Source organism: Molossus molossus, unplaced genomic scaffold (assembly GCF_014108415.1).
Source record: "Molossus molossus isolate mMolMol1 unplaced genomic scaffold, mMolMol1.p scaffold_m16_p_16, whole genome shotgun sequence".
Lineage (NCBI taxonomy): Eukaryota > Metazoa > Chordata > Mammalia > Chiroptera > Molossidae > Molossus > Molossus molossus.
In genome coordinates, this window is record NW_023425351.1 from 25,307,404 (window position 1) to 25,327,044 (window position 19,641).

At 39.0% G+C, this 19,641-nt stretch overlaps 1 protein-coding gene across 1 annotated transcript in view; it reads left to right on the forward strand.

The window, feature by feature from the left end:
- The window catches only part of PREX2 (phosphatidylinositol-3,4,5-trisphosphate dependent Rac exchange factor 2), a 238,748-nt gene that overhangs the window by 188,368 nt on the left and 30,739 nt on the right, over window positions 1-19,641 (forward strand). Inside the window, exon 35 of the mRNA XM_036263944.1 lies at window positions 956-1,070. Coding sequence (XP_036119837.1) covers window positions 956-1,070 — 115 coding nt within the window. The remainder of the gene's footprint in view (window positions 1-955; window positions 1,071-19,641) is intronic.

Here is a 19,641-nt window from a genome sequence, read left to right on the forward strand (position 1 = left end):
ATGGGATTTATTTCCTCTCCAGAGGGTTAAAAATATCACTGCATAAAGTTTAAAGAAAAAAGAACTGCTTAACCAAAAATGTTAGTTAAGAAGGAAATCTATATTAATCAAAAGACTTAAAATCAATTATATATATATGTGTGTGTGTGTGTGTGTATTTGTGCTTGTTTGTTTTTAACTAAATTTACTGACTATTGGGGTAGAGGTAATAATCTAATATTCTTAGATTTCACTTTATTTATATTTCTTATTTGTCACTCTAATATTTCATAATTTAATTGCAGCTATAAGAGAATGTGAATATATGGAGGGTGACAATTTCAATTTTTTTTTACTATTATATATGTTAATATACATTTCTGCCTCTCCTACATATCTATGTGTGTATATATATTTTTGTGCTTACATACTAATAATATATATGAGTTTGTGTTTACCATCACAAAGAATATATATAAAATGTTTTAAAAATAGAAGACAGTTTAAGCCCAGCCAGTATAGCTCAGTGGTTGAGCATCGACCCATGCACCAAGAGGTTGCTGGTTCGATACCCAGTCAGGGCACATGCCCAGGTTGTGGGCCACATCCCCAGTGTGGGGCATGCAGGAGGCAGCCAATCAATGTTCTCTCTCATTGATGTTTCCATCTCTCTCTCTCTCCCCCTTCTCTCTCTAAAATCAATAAAGAAAAAAAAATTGTAATAAATAAAAATAGGGAACAGTTTAAATTAGAAATTACCTTTCCCTATTTAATAGAGAATCATCAAATGTTTGCTATTTATTATAAGAGCAGAAGAGCGATTTTTATTCATTCTTGGTCTGGTGAAAGATAGTTTCTTGCATATATGGTCATATTCGATGCTATTTAATACACTTACTAATAGCTAATAAGACGTCACTAAATGTGGAGAATTGAGTTATAAAATCGTGAAAAGCATACTTACTTGTTTACACAGCACTGGAGAGCATGGAAGGATATTATTATAGAGACAATGTTTCAGTGGAAGAATTTCAAGCCCAAATAAATGCAGCCTCTTTGGAAAAGGTCAAACAATACAACCAGAAGCTCAGGTATGTAAATATTCCTTTTTTTTTTTTTAAGTTTCTGTACTTTGACAGGAGCAGGTAAGCAGTGTTTTTGACATTATTCATTATATTAGATGATTCATGATATTTCTTTTGATATAAAGTTCTCTAGGGTTTAATATTTCAGATATTCTAATGGGTACTCTTTTTCTAATTAAAATAGAAAACAGTGTTTATAAATTTTCATGCTGTTGCCTTAATTTCTGTTAAAGATCAAGGGATTAAATATTTAGTAGACCATTCGCAGGAAAAAAAGCATTGATGTTTTATAGTGGTGTCCCCTTGGAGGTTCAATGGATTAAGGCTAACATCGTTTTCTTTACCTACTGTTTAGCAGCTGGCACCATTACACAGAAAGAGAAATATGTTTAACATGTAAGATATGATGAAACATGTACTTGGTATCGGAAAATATTTTCTTTCAAACACTTTTATACTAATGTTTGCATTTTACTGTTTGTTTGTTTTTTTCTCTAAAAATAACGTTACTGGTGCAGTGATCAATGGCAGAGAAAATTAACCACAATGTGTTATAATTCAGCAGCTTTAATTTTCCACAAATTATTAGCATGTATATTCCCTTCTTATAAATGACTGTGACGACAGATTACCCTTGAAAATTTGCTGATTACTGCTTTTATTTAAAAAAAATTTTTTTTCCATTCTACCTTAAGACCTAATAACTCAAAAATACAATTGTGACATTATTTTGGTTTTGTCTGCAATATGGCTAAACTATAAAGATAATTTCTGAAGTCCCTGACATGGAGGAACATATTGGTCCTTGTGGTTATGACGGATGGGTATACTTTCCTTCACTAAGAATGCTTTGTCTCCCTACCTCAGCTTTACACAGACCTGTCCATTTTCCTAGGGTTTTGTTTGTTTACTTTTTTCCAGCACTGTATCATCTTCTGATGCTCTAGCCTCCAAGCCCCCAACATCTTTTGATTTCTCATTTTCTCCTCCTTTTAAAATGTAGTCGGAGATCCTGATGATTCTAACTATATGTCTCTGAGGCTGCCCCAATTTTACTACCTGGTCTAGCTCCCCGTATCTCAAAGGCATACAATACACTGACTGCTTGCACAGGAAAAAAATAAAGTTAGTCTTGAATTCTTAAATAGTATGCCTACTGACTAAGAAATAATGACTTAAGAAGGCTTAAATTCAATCTTCTGAAAATATCAACATTGAGTATTATCTTCACAAAAGAGAAGTTTTGCCTGCATAGCCAATAAAATATATTCCTAGGTTATCTTTCAAATAAGGACACAAAATTAGACCACCTGTGTAGAACAAATGGGCCCTGAGAATACATCCCTGGAGTCCAGTGTGAGAAAATAGACCATTGCTGTGGCATCTAACCAGTCTTTCTCTAAGAACCAACGCTGTTTTATCTACTCAGGATTTTGCTTCCAGATAATAAATTTAAATCGGATCTTACCACGCCATTCTCGTGTTCAGAGCATCCGTGATTTCGCGCTCCCCCCAGAGAGGCCAGGTCTTTGGTGACTTGGCCCGGGGTTGCGGTGCCCACACACCAGCTGTGCCCTGCCCGCCTTGTCTGATCGCGCCCCGCACTTCCCTCCTTCCCTGACTTCTCACTTAGCATCTGCTTTCCGTGTCTCTGTTTATAAAACTACTGTTCATATGGTTCAACGCCCAGCTCTAGAATAGTCTCCTTCATAGGATAGTTTTCTCTTATTACTGGACTGGGGTGAGGCCAGGGCTCAATATTATTTTGTATTAGTTTCAGGAGTACAGCATAGTAGTTAAACAATCATATGCTTTACAAAGTGATCCCCTGATAGGGCACCATGCATAGTTAATACAGTATTATTGACTATATTTCCTATGCTGTATTTTATATCCCCATGACTATTTTGTAACTACCAATCTGTACTTCCACTCCTTCACCTTTTCACCCAGCCCTCCAACCCTCCTCCCCTCTGATAACCATCAGTCTGTATCTATAAGACTGTTTCTATTTGCTCGTTTATATTGTTCTTTAGATTCCACATATGAGTGAAACTTATTCTTTTATAACCTCTTTGAAATGATAAGTTAATCTTGGTGTTTACCATTGTGTTTATCAAAATATTTTGCATAAGAAGATCTCCATAAATGCATCTTTCATTGCATTAGATTATTTAGGTATAACTAGCAAAAGGAAGGAAATTTTTTTCCTTCTAGCTGTGGAATTTTTTTTTCTTAAAAATGTAAATATATGTGTGTGTGTGTGTATAGAGTGTATATATATAAGGTATATATATAAAATGTGTGTATATATGTGTGTGTATATGTAGATAGATAGATAGATAGATAGATAGATAGATAGATAGATGATAGATAGATAGATAGATAGATAGATAGATAGATAGATATAGATAGATACTGGAGAGAGAGAAACATTGATGAACTGCTTCCTGCACGCCCCCTACTGGGGATGGAGTTCACAGCTAGGACATGTGCCCTGACTGGGAATTGAACCTGCAGCCTTCTGGTGCACAGGACAACATCATGTATATTTGTATGTAACACACATGATAAGATGTTTAAGTTTCTTTTTTTTTTTTTTTTTTATCCTCACCCGAGGACATTTTTTTTTCCATTTTTTGTTCAGGTAGAGTGGGAGGGAGAGAGAGGAACAGAGAGAGAGAGAGAGAGAAACATCGATATGAAAGAAACACATCGAGTGGCTGCCACCCGCACAACCGACCAGGGCCGGGGACAAACTGCAACCGAGGTACGCGCCCTTAGCGGGAACCGAACCCGGGTCTCTCAGGACCGCAGGCCGACGCTCTAACCGCTGAGCCAAACCGGCCAGGGCTAAGTTTCTTTATTGAGAAAAACAGAATTGTATTAATTGAATGCTATCCTCTAAGAAACATTTTAATGTCTCTTTCCTGGAGAAAGCATTTTTAAAACTGTAAACTGTTCAGTACAAATTAGGTGCCTTTGTCAGGAATTACCTGCTTCTTGCATTTAGATTTTCCTTGTACAGGAAGCCATTTATATTCCTCTTTATTTCCAATAATGCCTTCTCTTCCTGCTGCTTTCTTTCTTTAAAAAACTATTTAAAAAGTTGATAGAGAAAGGAGGAGAGAGAAAATGATTTCTTGTTCCACTTATTTATGCATTTATTGGTTGCCGTGACCTGAGATTGAACCCGTAACTTTGGACTATCGGGATGATGCTCTAACCTACTGAGCTACCCAGCCAGGGCCTCTTCTTGCTTATTTCTCGAATAAGGGTGTAAATTTCTTCCTTAATTTTTCCTTTAGCTTTGTAACCACAAACACTGTAAAATTGGTCTTTGGCCATCTGTTCTTGATTTTTGGTGTCATAGGCAATGATCACCATTTATTTCTTTAAAGGGACTCTTACTGTTTCTTTTTAAAAAGCAACCTGGATGGGTTGCTGGTTCCTCATAGCCCTACAGCCTTTTTAATATTTTCACTGAAAATCATTTCATTTTGTATAATAATTTGTTTATTTATTAATTAGACCTCAGAAAAGGCCTTTATCCCCTTAGCCTTACAACAAATAAAAATAAATACATAAACTATTATTTTATTAGAAAACATTCTCTAGATTACAAGTTTCAGAAACCAAAGTCAAACTGGCATAAACAACATGTTGTGTTGGCTTACATAATAGGTTTATCCAGGGGATGTGGCTGCTTCAGGCACAGCTGGTTCCAGGGGTATGGGTTTTCAAGATACCTTGTCTTTGTATCTTTTGGTATTACTTTCCTCTTTGGGGCTTCATTTTCAGGCAGGGTTGTTTCACATTTGGGTAAGGATAATGGCTACAGACCAGTGTTTCATTCAAAGAAGAGAAGGTACACCCTGTATTTCCCACTTCCCCCACTGGGAGCTCCAGCAAAGTCACTCATTAGCCAGACCCAAGCCATGCACCCAGTTTTTGGTGGGTTCAACACCACAGAAGACCAGTGGACTGTCACAGAAAGTACAGGGTAAGGATATTGGACAAGCAGAAACATTGGATTCCACTTCAGTTATAGAGATTTTCCAGAACAGCAAATAATAGGTAGGGATGATTTGCTACTTAACAGAAAAGGTAATGATAACCACAATACCTGCTAACTTTTAAGATCATGTGAAGAGTCAATAACAATGCTAGATAAGTTATGTGGATTATTTAATCAGCCAGTAAGTTCTATATTATGATTTCCACTTTAAGGGAAATGTATACAAGTTTACCCAGATGATAAATGGTGAAACTTTTATTTAAAATCAAAGACTCTTGTTTTCTTTTTGTAACTACTAATCTGTACTTCTCTTTAAAGCCCACACTTTTTGAACTAGTGAGGTTAGTGAATGGCGTGAACATTGTACACTGAAAACAAATTCTGTGTCACGAAGTTGTGGCATCAGATCATCACGTGCCCCCAGTTGCTCTGATTCAGACTGTCACTGAGTCATTCATTCTGTGTTTATGAAGGGTCCATTCTTATGAGAACGGGAGAGACAGCAAATAAACAAATAAACAAATCCATAAGCAAAGTGTTATACCTAGTGAGAAACACAATGAGGAAAATTTGAAACAAGTTGCTACACTAGGAGGTTGGTCATTTGAAGTGTGTCGTTCGTGGTGATTTAAATATTTAGTGGTATTTAAATAGAAGCCTGAATCACAAGGAGACAGCCTTGCCAATCCAAGGAAGATCTTTCCCCAAACAATGAATAGATGCCTACAAATCTTAGGAATATGCTTATCACATTTAAGGAAGACAAAGGCCAGGGGGATTCTAGTGCATTGAGATGGATGATACGCGTTGAGAGGTATGTAGGACTGTAGGCCATTGGAGGGGGTTAGATTTTATTATCAGTGCAATGTAGAGTCACTGAAAAGACTTTTCTTAATTAGCTTCTATTGCAAATAATATTCGAAATGGTTCAAGTTCTCACAAGGCAGTACCTCAGCGAGCAGAGGCCAACTGGCTGGTCTGACCGTTCCAGTCTCCGTGGGAATACAGATCAGGCAGTGCACCTGGACGTCCTTGTCACCTCCATCAGAGCCCTGACGCTGATGGCCTGAAGACAGCCGTGTTTAATTGGTACCCTCAATGGCCAAGGTCGAGCCAGCAGCTAGGTCTAAAATACACCTTCCTGTGCCAAGTCAGATAAAGTTCTTGATTGATTTCCCTCTGATCATTAACAAAAAAAAAAACAGCATGTAAAATGTTTAACTCAGAAATTCTGACCAAGAAATTCAGGAGTAAGGGCATTTTTATTCCTCACCTTCACCATCCTCAAACTCTTTTATTCTCTTCTTTCTACCTTGGGCTTCCTTTTTTATTCATTCCTCTGGACATGAGCCATCATCCCCATTAGCCTTGTTTTTTCCTGCCCTGCATAAAAGTAATTTACCATTACCAAGCCCTTTCATTTTAGTGCATCCTGGTTATTGGCCAAAGCACCCCAGCATAGTGACCAAAGAGATAGAATATAATGTCCATGTGAACATTATTCCTTCTATGAAAGTACTCCTTTCAATTGGAAGGTTCTAGGTTATTTCTGAAATATTATTTTTTATTGTAAACTCAACAGTAACATAAAGCAGAAAAATCAAAAGGAATCAAGTTGTACACTAGTTACTCGGGTCATTTATTATTTCCGTGAAGTGACAACTTCAGACAGAAACTTTTAGAGCTTCTGACTGGGGGTATCTAACTGTAAATGTATCATCCTTGCAGAAGGAAGACAAGAAAATTATTCAAAGCATATACTCTCTTCAGGTGTGCCTTTGTGGACATGGAATGGCACATTTTCTTTAAAAGAAAGTTTTTGAAGAGCCCAAATATATTTGATAGAACAAATAGAAAGATGATAGAGATTTTGTTTGTGTTCGCAAGAAATGCACCCAAATACCAATCTCAGAGCCATAGCTTTTGAACAACTCTTTCAAGTGGAAAATGTCTGCTTGGAAGTTTTGACTGTTCCCATGAAAGCACCTCCATGAAGTGTGTCCCTTCTCTGCACTCTGAGGGGGGATGGTGTCCGTGCCCGTGTTCTCCTGGCGTGAGGCCAACGTGGAGGATGGCGTTTCATGTCTTTAACTACAACTACGAGCAGTGTGAGAACATGAAGAACAGCGGGACCTCAGCCTTCACACCTCATCTCCAGTCCTAAGCCCCTATCTCCATCCCCATGTCCCTCACAGCCATCAACTCATAAAACACTGTTTCTCATTCCTTGTTTGGGTAGCCAACGGAGTATATCCAAGCTTGAAATGGAAATTTTTGGTTGTTCTATTGATGAGGAGCTGTGGGAACTACTTTAAATCAACAAGAGTAAGGACTTAAATAAAACCTGGGAGAGAGAATCAGAGGCAGAGAGAGACAACCATTAGTTAGAAGATAAATGATTGCTTTATCCTTCCATTGTTTTTCTTAGCAAAGCTGTGGCTTTAGAGTTACCAGTGGGGGGTTTCTTTCTAAGTTAACTGGAAACATTTCCAGATGCGTAGTTATCTTCTCTATAACAGTTTTATATTTATTTTCTTGTTCATCTTTCAGGTGAATTCTATTTTTTTTTAATTTAACATTTTATAAATCCTCACCTGAGGACATTTTTGCATTCATCTTCAGATAGAGTGGGAGGGAGAGGGAGAGGGAGAGGGAGAGGGAGAGGAAAAGGAAGAGAGAAACATCGACGTGAGAGAGACATGACTGGTCACCACCTACACGACCCCAACTGGGGCAGGGACAAACTGCAACTGAGGTATGTGCCCTTAGCCGGAACCAAACTTGGGACTCTCTGGTCCGCAGGCTGACACTCTAACCACTGAGCTAAACCAGCCAGGGCTGAATCCTATTTTTTTTTATACTTTGAGATGCATTCATATTTCTGTTGCTCTAAGACAAGCTATAAACTAAATGTATACATTTAATTTCTTTCTGTTTTCAGAGTTGTACTTTTTGTTTTGTATGAGAAGTGATTATTCAGTAGCAGGAGAAATTAAGTTTACAAAGAATTCAAATTTATGTTAGTGCTTAAACATGTTCTGCAGTCTTGTTTCCTATACGTGAAATACATAAAGGCTCTAACATTTACAAGATGTATGTTATAGTTAAGTGCCAAATTCTCACACAGTGTAATTTTAAAGGTAGTTCTGGATACTTACCATTTATTGGACCAATCCTGCGTGCCCACCAAGTACCAGGGACAGTGCTTCACACTGGAGACATCCCAGGAGACAAGAATGCTGCCTTCCGAGAAAATTGCTGCCTGTGGGTTATGATAAACATTACACAACATTGTTACTAATAATTTGTAGCAACATGTGGAAAAAATAATGTAGGGAAAATGTAAGGAGCTATGCGTGTGCATAAGAAGAGAATCCACTTAATTAGGGCAGGATGGGAGGATGGTTGAAGGTTTCCGGAGTGAATTGTTTGAGGAAGTGTGAGACCTTTATGCAGAGATCTGAAAGAGGAGTTGAGGTCACAGTGTTTGGATGAAAGGGTGTGGGAGATAAAGGTGTAGGGCGGAGGGTATTTCCCAGCAGAGACAGTAGCATGCCTGAAAAGCCTGCAGGGGGAAGGAGAAATAAAGTGGTATGAAGGTCGGAATTCAAGAGGAAGAGGGACATGAAACAGGCGAGTGAACAGAATCAATATTCCCACCTGTACCTCTTTTTCCATCAGTTCTTCCTCAGCTTCTTGGAACCCAGCTGTCCTCCGGACATGCTTCAGCTCCATTTCCATGTGATGAAAGAGTAGAATTGTTTAAGACACATCTCAGATTTATCTTTCTGCAGGAAGCCTTCCATGATCACAGCCTCAGCTGGAATTAATCACTGTCTTTTTGAAAACTTAACAACCTCTTGGATTTCATTTGTTTTATTTTGACTTGTGAGTTATTTATCTGCCTTGCTCAGTACATAGGAGGGCAAGCAGGTCCTCATCGCCACTGGGCTTGGTTTGTAGTAAGTACCATACAAAGAGTTGAGTTGAATTGGAAATCAGATTAGTTGCTGTGTAACGGCCTTCTTTTTGTGTGTGCTATTATCATTTTATTGAATTTATTCTAGTGTCCAGTCTCCTTTTTATCTCCAGAAAATCCGAGGCCATTTGAAGGGCACAGGTGCTGGCTCTGTTGGAGACTTCTCTCCAGAAAAGTCGTCAGCATAGCCAAAGTTCATAACTTTCACTTGAGACAAGGGCAAATAAACTTGAAGTTCTAGTGACACTCTTGAGAGCAACATCTCTTTTCTTTATTTGAAAAAAATGCTATAATTCTATTAAAAGTTGCCATCATTGTTTTCTGAGAACATGATGTAGTGGCACCTAATCTTATTTAACTTCTTATTAAATGTGATCTTATTTAACTTCTCTGCACTCTGCTATTCTTATCTGCATTCAGACTACTTCCTCTGCCCTTGAGAAGTTGTAATTACATCTAATATTTATTTAACTTTTACATTAAATGAATTTTTAATACAATCTGTAGATAAGAGCAGCAAATGAGATTTGAATTACTTACCTCTGTGTTTTCACCTTTTGTGATAAGCCTTTTATTGTGATAATATTTATCAAGGATGAATAGATATCCTGGCTGACAAGTAGAAGCAGATAAAATCATCTTCAAAAGAAGCCTTTGAATCACCTCTGCCTCTAAGCTAAGAAAAGCCATGGTTTTCAACACAGCAAAGGGAAGATCAAAATACTCTGTGCTCCGAACTTCCTTTGAGATAAACGAGAGCCGGAGTGTTGGGATTAAAGAAGCCTTACCTGAAGTGTCAGTGGAGGAAATATACTCTGTGAGGAAAAACTGTCAGTACTTATGGAAGCAAGATTGATTTTTATTTCGAACTTTGCTGACATTTTTAGCCCACCACAAGGACAGGCAGTCTTTAAAAAAATGTGTTTGAGGCATCCTAATCAAGTTCTTTGCGTGAATTTTTCCCCGATTGCCTTTGTTCAGTTCCTCTTGCTGACATTGCAGACTTCTCTTTGGTGGATGTAAAACGGAAGGTGAATGAATGATTATAAATTATTCTCCCAAAGCTTTCCTCCTACACCAATCAGGAAATTTAGCTTGGGCCCAGAGCTTTTGATTCAAAAAACAATTGTAACTTAGAAGAAATCCATATGGACTTACTACAAATCATGATTTGTGTGAAGCATTATGTTTCTAAACTTAGCTATCTGGTCACAGGACGTCACGTCAGTGGCGGGCAGAGTTCTGTTTTATACAGATCCAAGTTTGTAGGAGTCTGTCAATCATTCGGGAGGAAATAAAACATCTTTGCATGCCTTTTGGTCATTTCAGCCAGAATAACTCTAAATTCAGTTGCTTTGGCCAATTCCTACCCAACTTTCCTGGCCTATCTCAAAATCCATTCTCCTTGAGGTCTTCTTACCTCCCCTAAGTCAGTCTTTTTCTTTGTATTACCTTGTATGACTACATTTTAGCATTTATCACATTATGCTTTATATTCAGTTTATGTGTATCTGTTTTCCCTGTTTACCTTGTCTTTTTCTTTTTTTATTTGCCCATTGTTGATAGGGTATCTATTTGTCAATGATTAATGAGTATTTGTATGTATATAAATGCCCAAGAGTTGGGGCAACTGAATGAGCATAGAAAGATGACACAGTGACACAGTGACTTCAGTGACTTCAGGGGAATACCATTCACGGAGAATAGCATAGACTCTAATGTCAGTGTTGAACAGGTCTTCCTAGCCACTCCCATTCCATTTTAGAAATATTCTTTATAGTTTGACAATATTTGTTGTGTACCTTATGCAAGTACAGGGATGTGTACAGCACTGGAATGCATAGATGAAGGGAGGAAGAGGAAACGCAGTATGCAGGTTATTTAAAAACACTCTACGAAACACCACAGCAGAGGTAACAGGATGCCCAGGGAGTGCAGAAGAGGAGACTTAAGAAAGACCCAGGAGTTCAGCGTGGGGCAGTCTGACAGATGGCTGCTGGGGTGCCAGGTGAAGGAGGGGAGTGAGGCTCTTTCAGGGAGGAAACACTATGAGTAAGGGCACTGCACAACCATGATGGGAGAGGAGGGGCAGGAAAGAAGCGGGGGGCGGGGTAGGGGGGGCAGGAACAGGCCACGGGGACCTTGGACACCAGCTGAGGAACTTAGGCTTAAGCCTGTAAGAGAGGTGAGTTTTAAGTGCTGCAGGGAGAGTGGTCATGCATTTTAAACTGAGCATCCTGGTGGCACCACTGAGGACAGATTAAGGATGAGAACAGGACTAGAGTCAGAGAGACAGTTAGGAAGCTACTGAAGCAAGCGGAAGTAGAAAAGAAAGTATAGATTTTAGAAATATTTAGGAGGTAGGAAAAAAAGTCTTGATTGAATACATAGTGTGTTGAGAGGGAGACAAACACATTGGGTTGGGTGCCTGGATCATTATCTGATACAGTGACAAGACCAAAGGAGAAATCTCTTGGGGATTCGAGATAGAGTGTGTCAAGATACTGAATTGAATTGGATTTGAGATATGGGGTTGCCATCCAAGGTGCTCTGTCCAGTAGGCTGGAGTCACTATCCCAGAGCTAACAGTTAAAGCTGAAATAACACATGAGGGTTCCCAGAGGACAGCACCTCACACACACAGAGGGCCAGTGAATTGCTCAAAGGCAGGCCGACCCACACTAGGTATTTTCAGCTCCAAAGCCTGCACTTCTATTCTGATGCTCCATTGCTTCTCTCATCAAGTGAACAATCCCAGGATTAAAGTGTGTGGCTTGGGGAAATGATTTAATGGAGTTGTAATCGCTCACAACAAGCGTTAAATACAACACAAATATGTGAAATCTTCTTTGAAAAAAAAAGAGAGAGAGAATTTCCAAATGTATTAAAGGACAAAGAAGCATTGTGATTTTTTTTTTGTAATGAAAAGAATTTGTTCCATAGCTGCAGAATAAGAAGAGATGAAAAAGACCAACAGGAAAGAAAAAGGCAAAAGGGACTGAAATCATTGTACTCTTATTAACTCAAAGCAAAAGAAGGTATCTCTAGAGTCTGACTGTGAATCAAAGTCACTGATGTATTGTTGTCCTCATAATGAATTCGCCTCATCGAAGGTTCCACATTCTCAGGAAAGGGAATTCATCTGCATGTGTTTTAAATGCCAGCAAAATGCATTGTCAGCCATGTTCCTCACATCAACTTTCAATAAATTTGCACTATGCACTATGTAATATTATATATAGTAATATATAATTATATCATAATAATACATTTTAATTAAATATAAACATTTTAATAAGATGATACTGAATTTAGGATATTTTCTCTGGACTGCAGGCCGATGCTCTAACCGCTGAGCCAAACCGACCAGGGCGAATTTAGGATATTTTCATTGAAGTCTATTCACATATTAAGTAATTCAATCATGCAAAATTAAAAGCCTATAGTTCTATTTCATTCATAGCATATTTCATGCAGTTGTTACACATTAATAAGTTAACAGCTTCTTAGATATGTTGCAGTGTGTATAAACTTTGGACTGCACCCACTTCAGATATCAGTGAACTCAGATGTGAAATTAGACACGTTCAGAAAACACAATGGAGGATAAAGGTGGATGAAACCCTTGCTAGTCTTAAGGAAAAGCATTATTAATAGATATAATATGACATTCACTGCATTTGTTATGAGCCAAGTGAGAAAAAAACAGAAATATTCTTCATAGACCAAGTGACATTAAGGTCATAGGAAGAAAATGTTCAGTTGGTTTGGAGGTAAATCTGGGATTTCTGCAGGGGTAGGAATGAGAAGAAAACAGGTGAGTGACCTGGAGTTCCTGCTGCATGGATATAGCAGGGGAGGAGAGTCAGCCACCCTTGGACTCCAGTCCCCACTCCTCCACTGACTATCCTAGGGCAGTTCTTAATGTCTCTGAGCCTTGATGTCCTGTTTGTCCATCAGAGCTAGCAGTGCTCCCGAGGCTGCTATGAGTATTAGCTGAGTGGAGGTTGGTGCAGTCCTCAATATTCACCTCACAAAGAGTAGCAAACATTTGTTTCTGAAGGTGGGTTCCATGGGTTTTCTGCAAAACAGCTGATCAAACAATAAAGTTTGTATGAAGGGCTTCTCCAAGGAGCTTGGTGCTGGGGCAGCTGACTTCAGAGTCTAGTGGAGAAACAGGCACTTGCATAAAGCAACTATGCAAATGGAGCTGGAAGTGTCTTATTTGTGCACAGAGATACTGCATTTGATTTCACACCAGAAAACTGTAATAGGACAGAAGCCATTGTGGAGAACTATCCAGAAGGATGGACAGCCTCAGCTGTACTTCCAGGCCTGGATTTAGCCTAAAGCCAGGAAATGGGATCCCCTCACTGGGCTCTGAATGAAGTTGCAGTGCATCTCCGATGAGAAAACTGAGAAAACGGGAAGCAGGGACTTTTTACCCCGTGTAATTAAAATGGGAAGTATCACATTCAGCTCTGCTCTACTGAACTTGAATGCTACCACATTCTTTAGGCAATTAGCAAAGGGGTGCTATGATAGTCACTTTCATTCTGCAAACAAAAACAAAAGCTGAGTGACATTGCAATTTTTCATGTTCAATGTCTTCACATATACTTTGAGCAAACACTGCATATACCAGTATTTAAAATTTTCAGTGTGAAAACTGAGCTAGTTTCTTCCATAGTGACTGATGGGGGTTGGAGTGGCAGCATAGCTTACAGGGGGAAATGTCCCTCTAGATTCCCCGTGATGGTTTTAGTCACCTCCAGAGTACAAGAAATCCAGTCTCACAGAGATATGTTGGTGGGAGGGAAGATAAGATTTAAAAGCCATTTCTTAACGAAACTCCAGCGAAATTGTATTGTCATCTGTAAATTGTGGGTGATTAATATCAATGTTATTTCTCTAGTTAATTATGTGAACCCATCAATTTTTAAAATTCTGATTGTCATTTAAAATGATGGTAGAGATGACGTTTTAAATAAAAACAAATGCTTATGTGTGATTTCTATTTTTATATACTTTTGGTTTATAGTTGAAAAACGTTCAAATATTACTTCTTACAATGTGGCCCGGCTGTGCATGACTGTTCTGCAGCTCACGACCTAGGGCTCACTGCACTGGTCCCTGTTCATTACGACACGTGCCTTTGAATGTTTGCATGTCGAGGCAATATACATTTTTATGCAATGTCTAAATTCCTGCTAGCAATTTTTAAAACTAAGTCTGTAAGTCACATTTTGAGTTACCACTGAGCTAGAAGAACAGGTTGGGATTTAAAATAAACAATTGCAGTCCGGCTGGTATGACTCAGTGATTGAGCATCGACCCATGCACCAAGAGGTCGCCGGTTCGATTCTCAGTCAGGGCACATGCCCAGGTTGTGGGCCCAACCCCCAGTGGGGGACCATGCAGGAGGCTAACAATCGATGTTCCCTCTAATCAATGTTTCTCTCTCTCTCCCCCTCTCTGTTCCTCTATCTCTAAAAAAAACAATAAAGAAAAAAATTTAAGTAAACACTTGCTGGTAAGAGATGCCACTTTGGCCCTTCGTGTGTGTGTGTGTGTGTGTGTGTGTGTGTGTGTGTGTGTGTCCTAAATGGGGATGGAATAGTAAAGTGAGTGAAGAGCAGATCCCAAAGGAGGGAGAAGAAGCTTGTCTCAAGTCTGGGTGATTGGAACAACCTGGGAACAGTGCCGCTTCATAGTAGAAAAGCAGATTTAGGGAAACCAGCACTAGGAGTTTCTGTTTTCCCACGAAGAAAGGCTGCTGGAGTCCGGCTCTTCCGACACTTACAGGGAAGAGAGGACGTGCTCTCACCTGATGTGTACACACATTCTCACCTGACGTGTGCACGTTCCCTAGAGAGCAAGCTTTGTCTCTTGCTCATTGCTGTATTCCCAAACCAGGGAACAGTGCTGCAATAGATGCTCAAACAATGTTGGTTGAGATAATCGAATGAAACATATTAAGAACATGTCCTCATGTCCAGAAAGCCATAGTGTAGGATTAGTCATATTGATTACTCTCAACTGTTGTTGAATGCTGCAGGGATTTCAGGAAGGCTAGACAGATTCACAGAAGTTCATCAACGTTAGGGCAAAGGAAACTTTCTTTGAAGTCTCACATCATTTACCTCTTCACTTCACTCTCATTCAACATAGCAAAATCCATAACATACTCTTCCCCAGTATGTAAAGAGTAGATGGTGCCAATGGTGATAGATACATGTTGCAGGTTCACAGACTGTCACCCCAGAAGCCTAGTGGAAAGGGGGACAAAATGAAAGGGAAGAAAAGGAGTGTTAGGAAAGCAGAGAGTAGGATTCTCATCCTGTCGCATTCCTGATTGAAGGCTGTCCAAAGGAGGAGCATGAGGTGAGGTGCAGCAGCATAGGAGACGGAGGGGTCCCTCTCTGTTACCTCTGACGATGATTTTGTTTTCAGGGCACAAGGGAAGTCTGAGAGGGATGCTTTTCTTTTCTCTTTTATTTATTAATTTGATTTTGTTACAGATATTTCTCCCACTGACACCCTCCTCCCCTTCCCCCTGCCCCATCCCCAGCTTTATTGTTTATGTTCATTGGTCATGCATACATGCATGTAAGTTATGTAGTTGATACCCCCCGCCAAACCACCTCTCCTCTGAGGCTCGTCAGTCTGTAACCCACCTCTATGTCTCTGAGTTAGTTTTGTTCAGCAGTTTGTTCATTATATTTCACAAATAAGTGAGATCATGTGATATTTGTCTTTCTCTGCTTGGCTTGTTTTACTTAGCATAATACTCTCCAGGTCCTTCCATGCCATCTCAAAGGATAAGAGATCTTTCTTACAGCTGCATAGTATTCCATTGTGTACATGTACCACAGCTTTCTTATCCACTCATCTACTGATGGACACTTGGGTTGTTTCCAGATCTTAGCTGTTGTAAATAGCGCTGCTATGAACATAGGGGTACATATGTTCTTTCTGATTGGTGGTTCAGGTTTCTTAGGGTATATTCCTAAAAGTGGGATTACTGGGTCAAATGGATTACTGGCAGTTCAATTTTTAACTGTTTGAGGTAACACCATCGTGTTTTCCACAGTGGCTGCACCAGTCTGCATTCCCACCAGCAGTGTACTAGAGTCCCCTTATCTTCACACCCTCGCCAACACTTGTTGTTTGATGATTTGTTGATGGTGGCCATTCTGACAGGTGTGAGGTGATATCTCATCGTAGTTTTAATTTGCATCTCTCTGATGATTAGTGACATTGAGCATTTTTTCATATGTCTCTTGGCCATTTGTATGTCCTTTTTGGAGAGGAGTCTATTTAGGTCCTCTGCCCATTTCTTCATTTAGTTCTTTGTCTTCCTTTTGTTGAGTTGTATGAATACTCTGTATATTTTGGAAATTAACCTTTTATCTGATGCATCTTTGGCGATTATGCTCTCTCATACAGTGGGTTGCCTTTCCATTTTGATGATTGTATCTTTTGCTGTGCAGAAGCTTTTGAGTTTGATGTAGTCCCATGTGTTCATTTTCTCCTTTGTTTCTGTTGTATCAGTGAAAATTCTGCTGCATATAATGTCTGAGATTTTGTTGCCTGAATTTTCTTCTAGAAGTTTTATGGATTCTCAAGTTACATTTAAGTCTTTTATCCATTTTGAGTTTATTCTTGTGTATGGTGTAAGTTGGTGATCTAGCTTCATTTTTTGCAAGTAGCTGTCTAATTTTCCCAGCACCATTTGTTGAAGAGGCTGTCTTGACTCCACTGTATGCTCTTGCCCCCTTTGTCAAATATTAATTGAACATATTGTCTTGGGTCAATTTCTGGGTTCTGCTATTCTGTTCCATTGATCTATCTGCTTATTCTTGTGCCAGTACCAGGCTCTTTTGATTATAGTGATTTTGTAGTATAACCTGAAATCTGGTAATGTGATGAGGGGGCGCTTTTCTTAATGTGGGCAAATATTTTTTTTTTTTTTTATCCTCACCCGAAGGTATTTTTGCATTTATCTTCAGATAGCGCGTGAGGGAGAGAGGAAGAAGGAGAGAAAGAGAAACATCGATGCGAGAGAGACACATCAACTGGATCAACTGGTTGCCACCCACATTACGCCAACCAGGGCCGGGGACAAACTGTAGCTGAGGTACGTGCCCTTAACCAAATCTGGGTCTCTCTGATCCACAGGCTGATACTCTAATCACTGAGCCAAACCGGCCAGGGCAATGTAGGCAAATCTTGCCCTCTGTGGTCACACAATTGTCTTGTGAGCCTTCCAGCAATTTTTTTCCCACTAACACTCAAGTACAAATGGAGCTGTTAGTTGATAATAGGCAGTTTTCTAATAACAAGGACCTTAGATGCTCCATTTTTGACAAGCCAAAATCCACATTTGTCCAAGCAAATCCTCGTTTATCTCTTTATTCAGGATTTCTCTTCATGTGACTTTAAGTAAAACCTATTCCAGAGAAGTCAAGGCTAATGCTTATGGGCATGGAAAGTGGTTGGATGGCCTTGGCTGGTTTGGCTCAGCCGTTAGAGTGTTGGCCTGCGGACCAGAGAGACCCACGTTTGGTTAAGGGCATGTTCCTCGGTTGCAGTTTGTCCCTGTTGGGGTTGTGTGGGTGGCAACCAGTTGATGTGTCTCTCTCACAATGACATTTCTCTCTCTCTCTCCCTCCCTCTCTCCCTCCTGCTCTATCTGAAGATAAATGCAAGAATGTCCTTGGGTGAGGATAAAAAAAAAAGGAAGTGGTTGGATGGAGGTTCAAATTAACAGTCTTCTGCCTCCTTACTCATCATGTCGGCTCAGGTTGAACCTGTCTGGCAATACTTATCTGTACTAGAGATTAGTGTCTTTTAATGAGAACTTATGTGGAATTATTTCCTAATATAAGTGCTTTAGTAGTCAAATGCAGGTTAACAATAATATTCATAACACACCTAGCCATACCTATAGTCAACTGCTGTGCCACTGTTATAATGACATATTGAGTCATTTCTATGACTAATAGCCATAATTAACTAAACATTGCTATAGTTTTTTTTTTTTTCCTTAATGCAGAGTAAATACTAAAATCCAATAGCTACCTGATACTGTTTAGAATATATTTGGATAGGACATGATATTCAGAGAAGTATACATGAGTCTGGCCAAGTGAGAAATTTCCATAATTATTATAAATATAGAGATGATCTCATAAGCAGTGATCTGGAGAAGAAACAAGAATATAGCAGAGAGCTGAGCTGAATACCATAGTTATTCTTCCTGATGTATAAAACACCAGGGGCTCTCATGCCTTTGTCATCTCTCTTAGAAAATTGGATATACTCCAACATGCCCAGAAAGGGGAGCGGGGAGTACCAGACAAGAAGAATGTCCCATTTGTCATTGATTTAACCCCTCTGTATCTCCAATGACAAAATTAATAAGTTTAAATATTTCACATCAAGCTGTTGCATTGTTTCTCTCTGTGTGACATCCTGACCATCCCTGGAGCACCAGTCTGTGCCTACAGAGCTATGATCCTAAATCTTTACCCATTTGAGAAAACATTTTTCTGATTATTAAGTTAGTATATTTACTTGCTTAACTCTACATAACTAATCTCTATGTTCCCCAAATTTGTTTTCATTCTCTCATGGCAAACCTCAATTCCCTATTTGCATTACCATGGTCTTGTTATGAAAGCTGAATGATGCTTGTTGTTTCTAGGGTCTCTTGAAGCTCTGAATTCCCTAACTTTTCATATTTTATGTATCACATATTTCTTTCCATTTTTTCTTACTTTTTTGCTGGTAGCTAAGTGTTTACTGTATAGTGCTTCTCCACTGCTTAACAAGTTAATTACACTTTTTTAGTGTGCTATTTAATTTCATCACAGTATGGATCTAGCCAACTTGCTCAACATTCTCTCTCCCAGCCTTGAAACATGAACCTTGATTTTAGCCCAACTGGCTCCATACATTCTATATCTGTTGTGTTGTTCATGGTGTTCCCTCCACTTGAAATGCTTCTTTCCCATTTTGACCTGTCCAGAATCCCACCCATGGGTCAAAGTCCAACTCTTATGTTATATTCTCATGTGGCCTTTCTTATTCCTCATGTAGGTATATCCCAGTGACTTCTGCACCTTTTAACTTACCTGTCACTCTACCTTGCATTATAGATACCTGTGCACTTGTCTTCGCTATCAGACTCTTTAAGATTAGTTTCCTCAAGATTAGTTTTATTGTAGTTATTTGGTGTGGATAGATTTATATCGTTAATGATTGTAACTTATGACATTACCTCTTTCATTGGTATTTTATTTTCTAGGGACTAAATGAAAAAATATTAATATAATATATCCAGTTTCTATGGCAGAGTTAATTTGTAAAATTGTGACAGTGAAGCCTGATGTAATCTGTTATGAAAGGAAACTTACTGTTCAGCTTCTATAAAATAGGAGCAGCACTTTCAAAATGGTCTCAATAAGATTTGCTGTATTGAGACAAAGGGCCATGACTTCATTCTTACTAACCTCAGAAGCATAATAAACTACGGTCAGTTTTGGCATTAATCCAGTTTTACCATTAACTTTCTC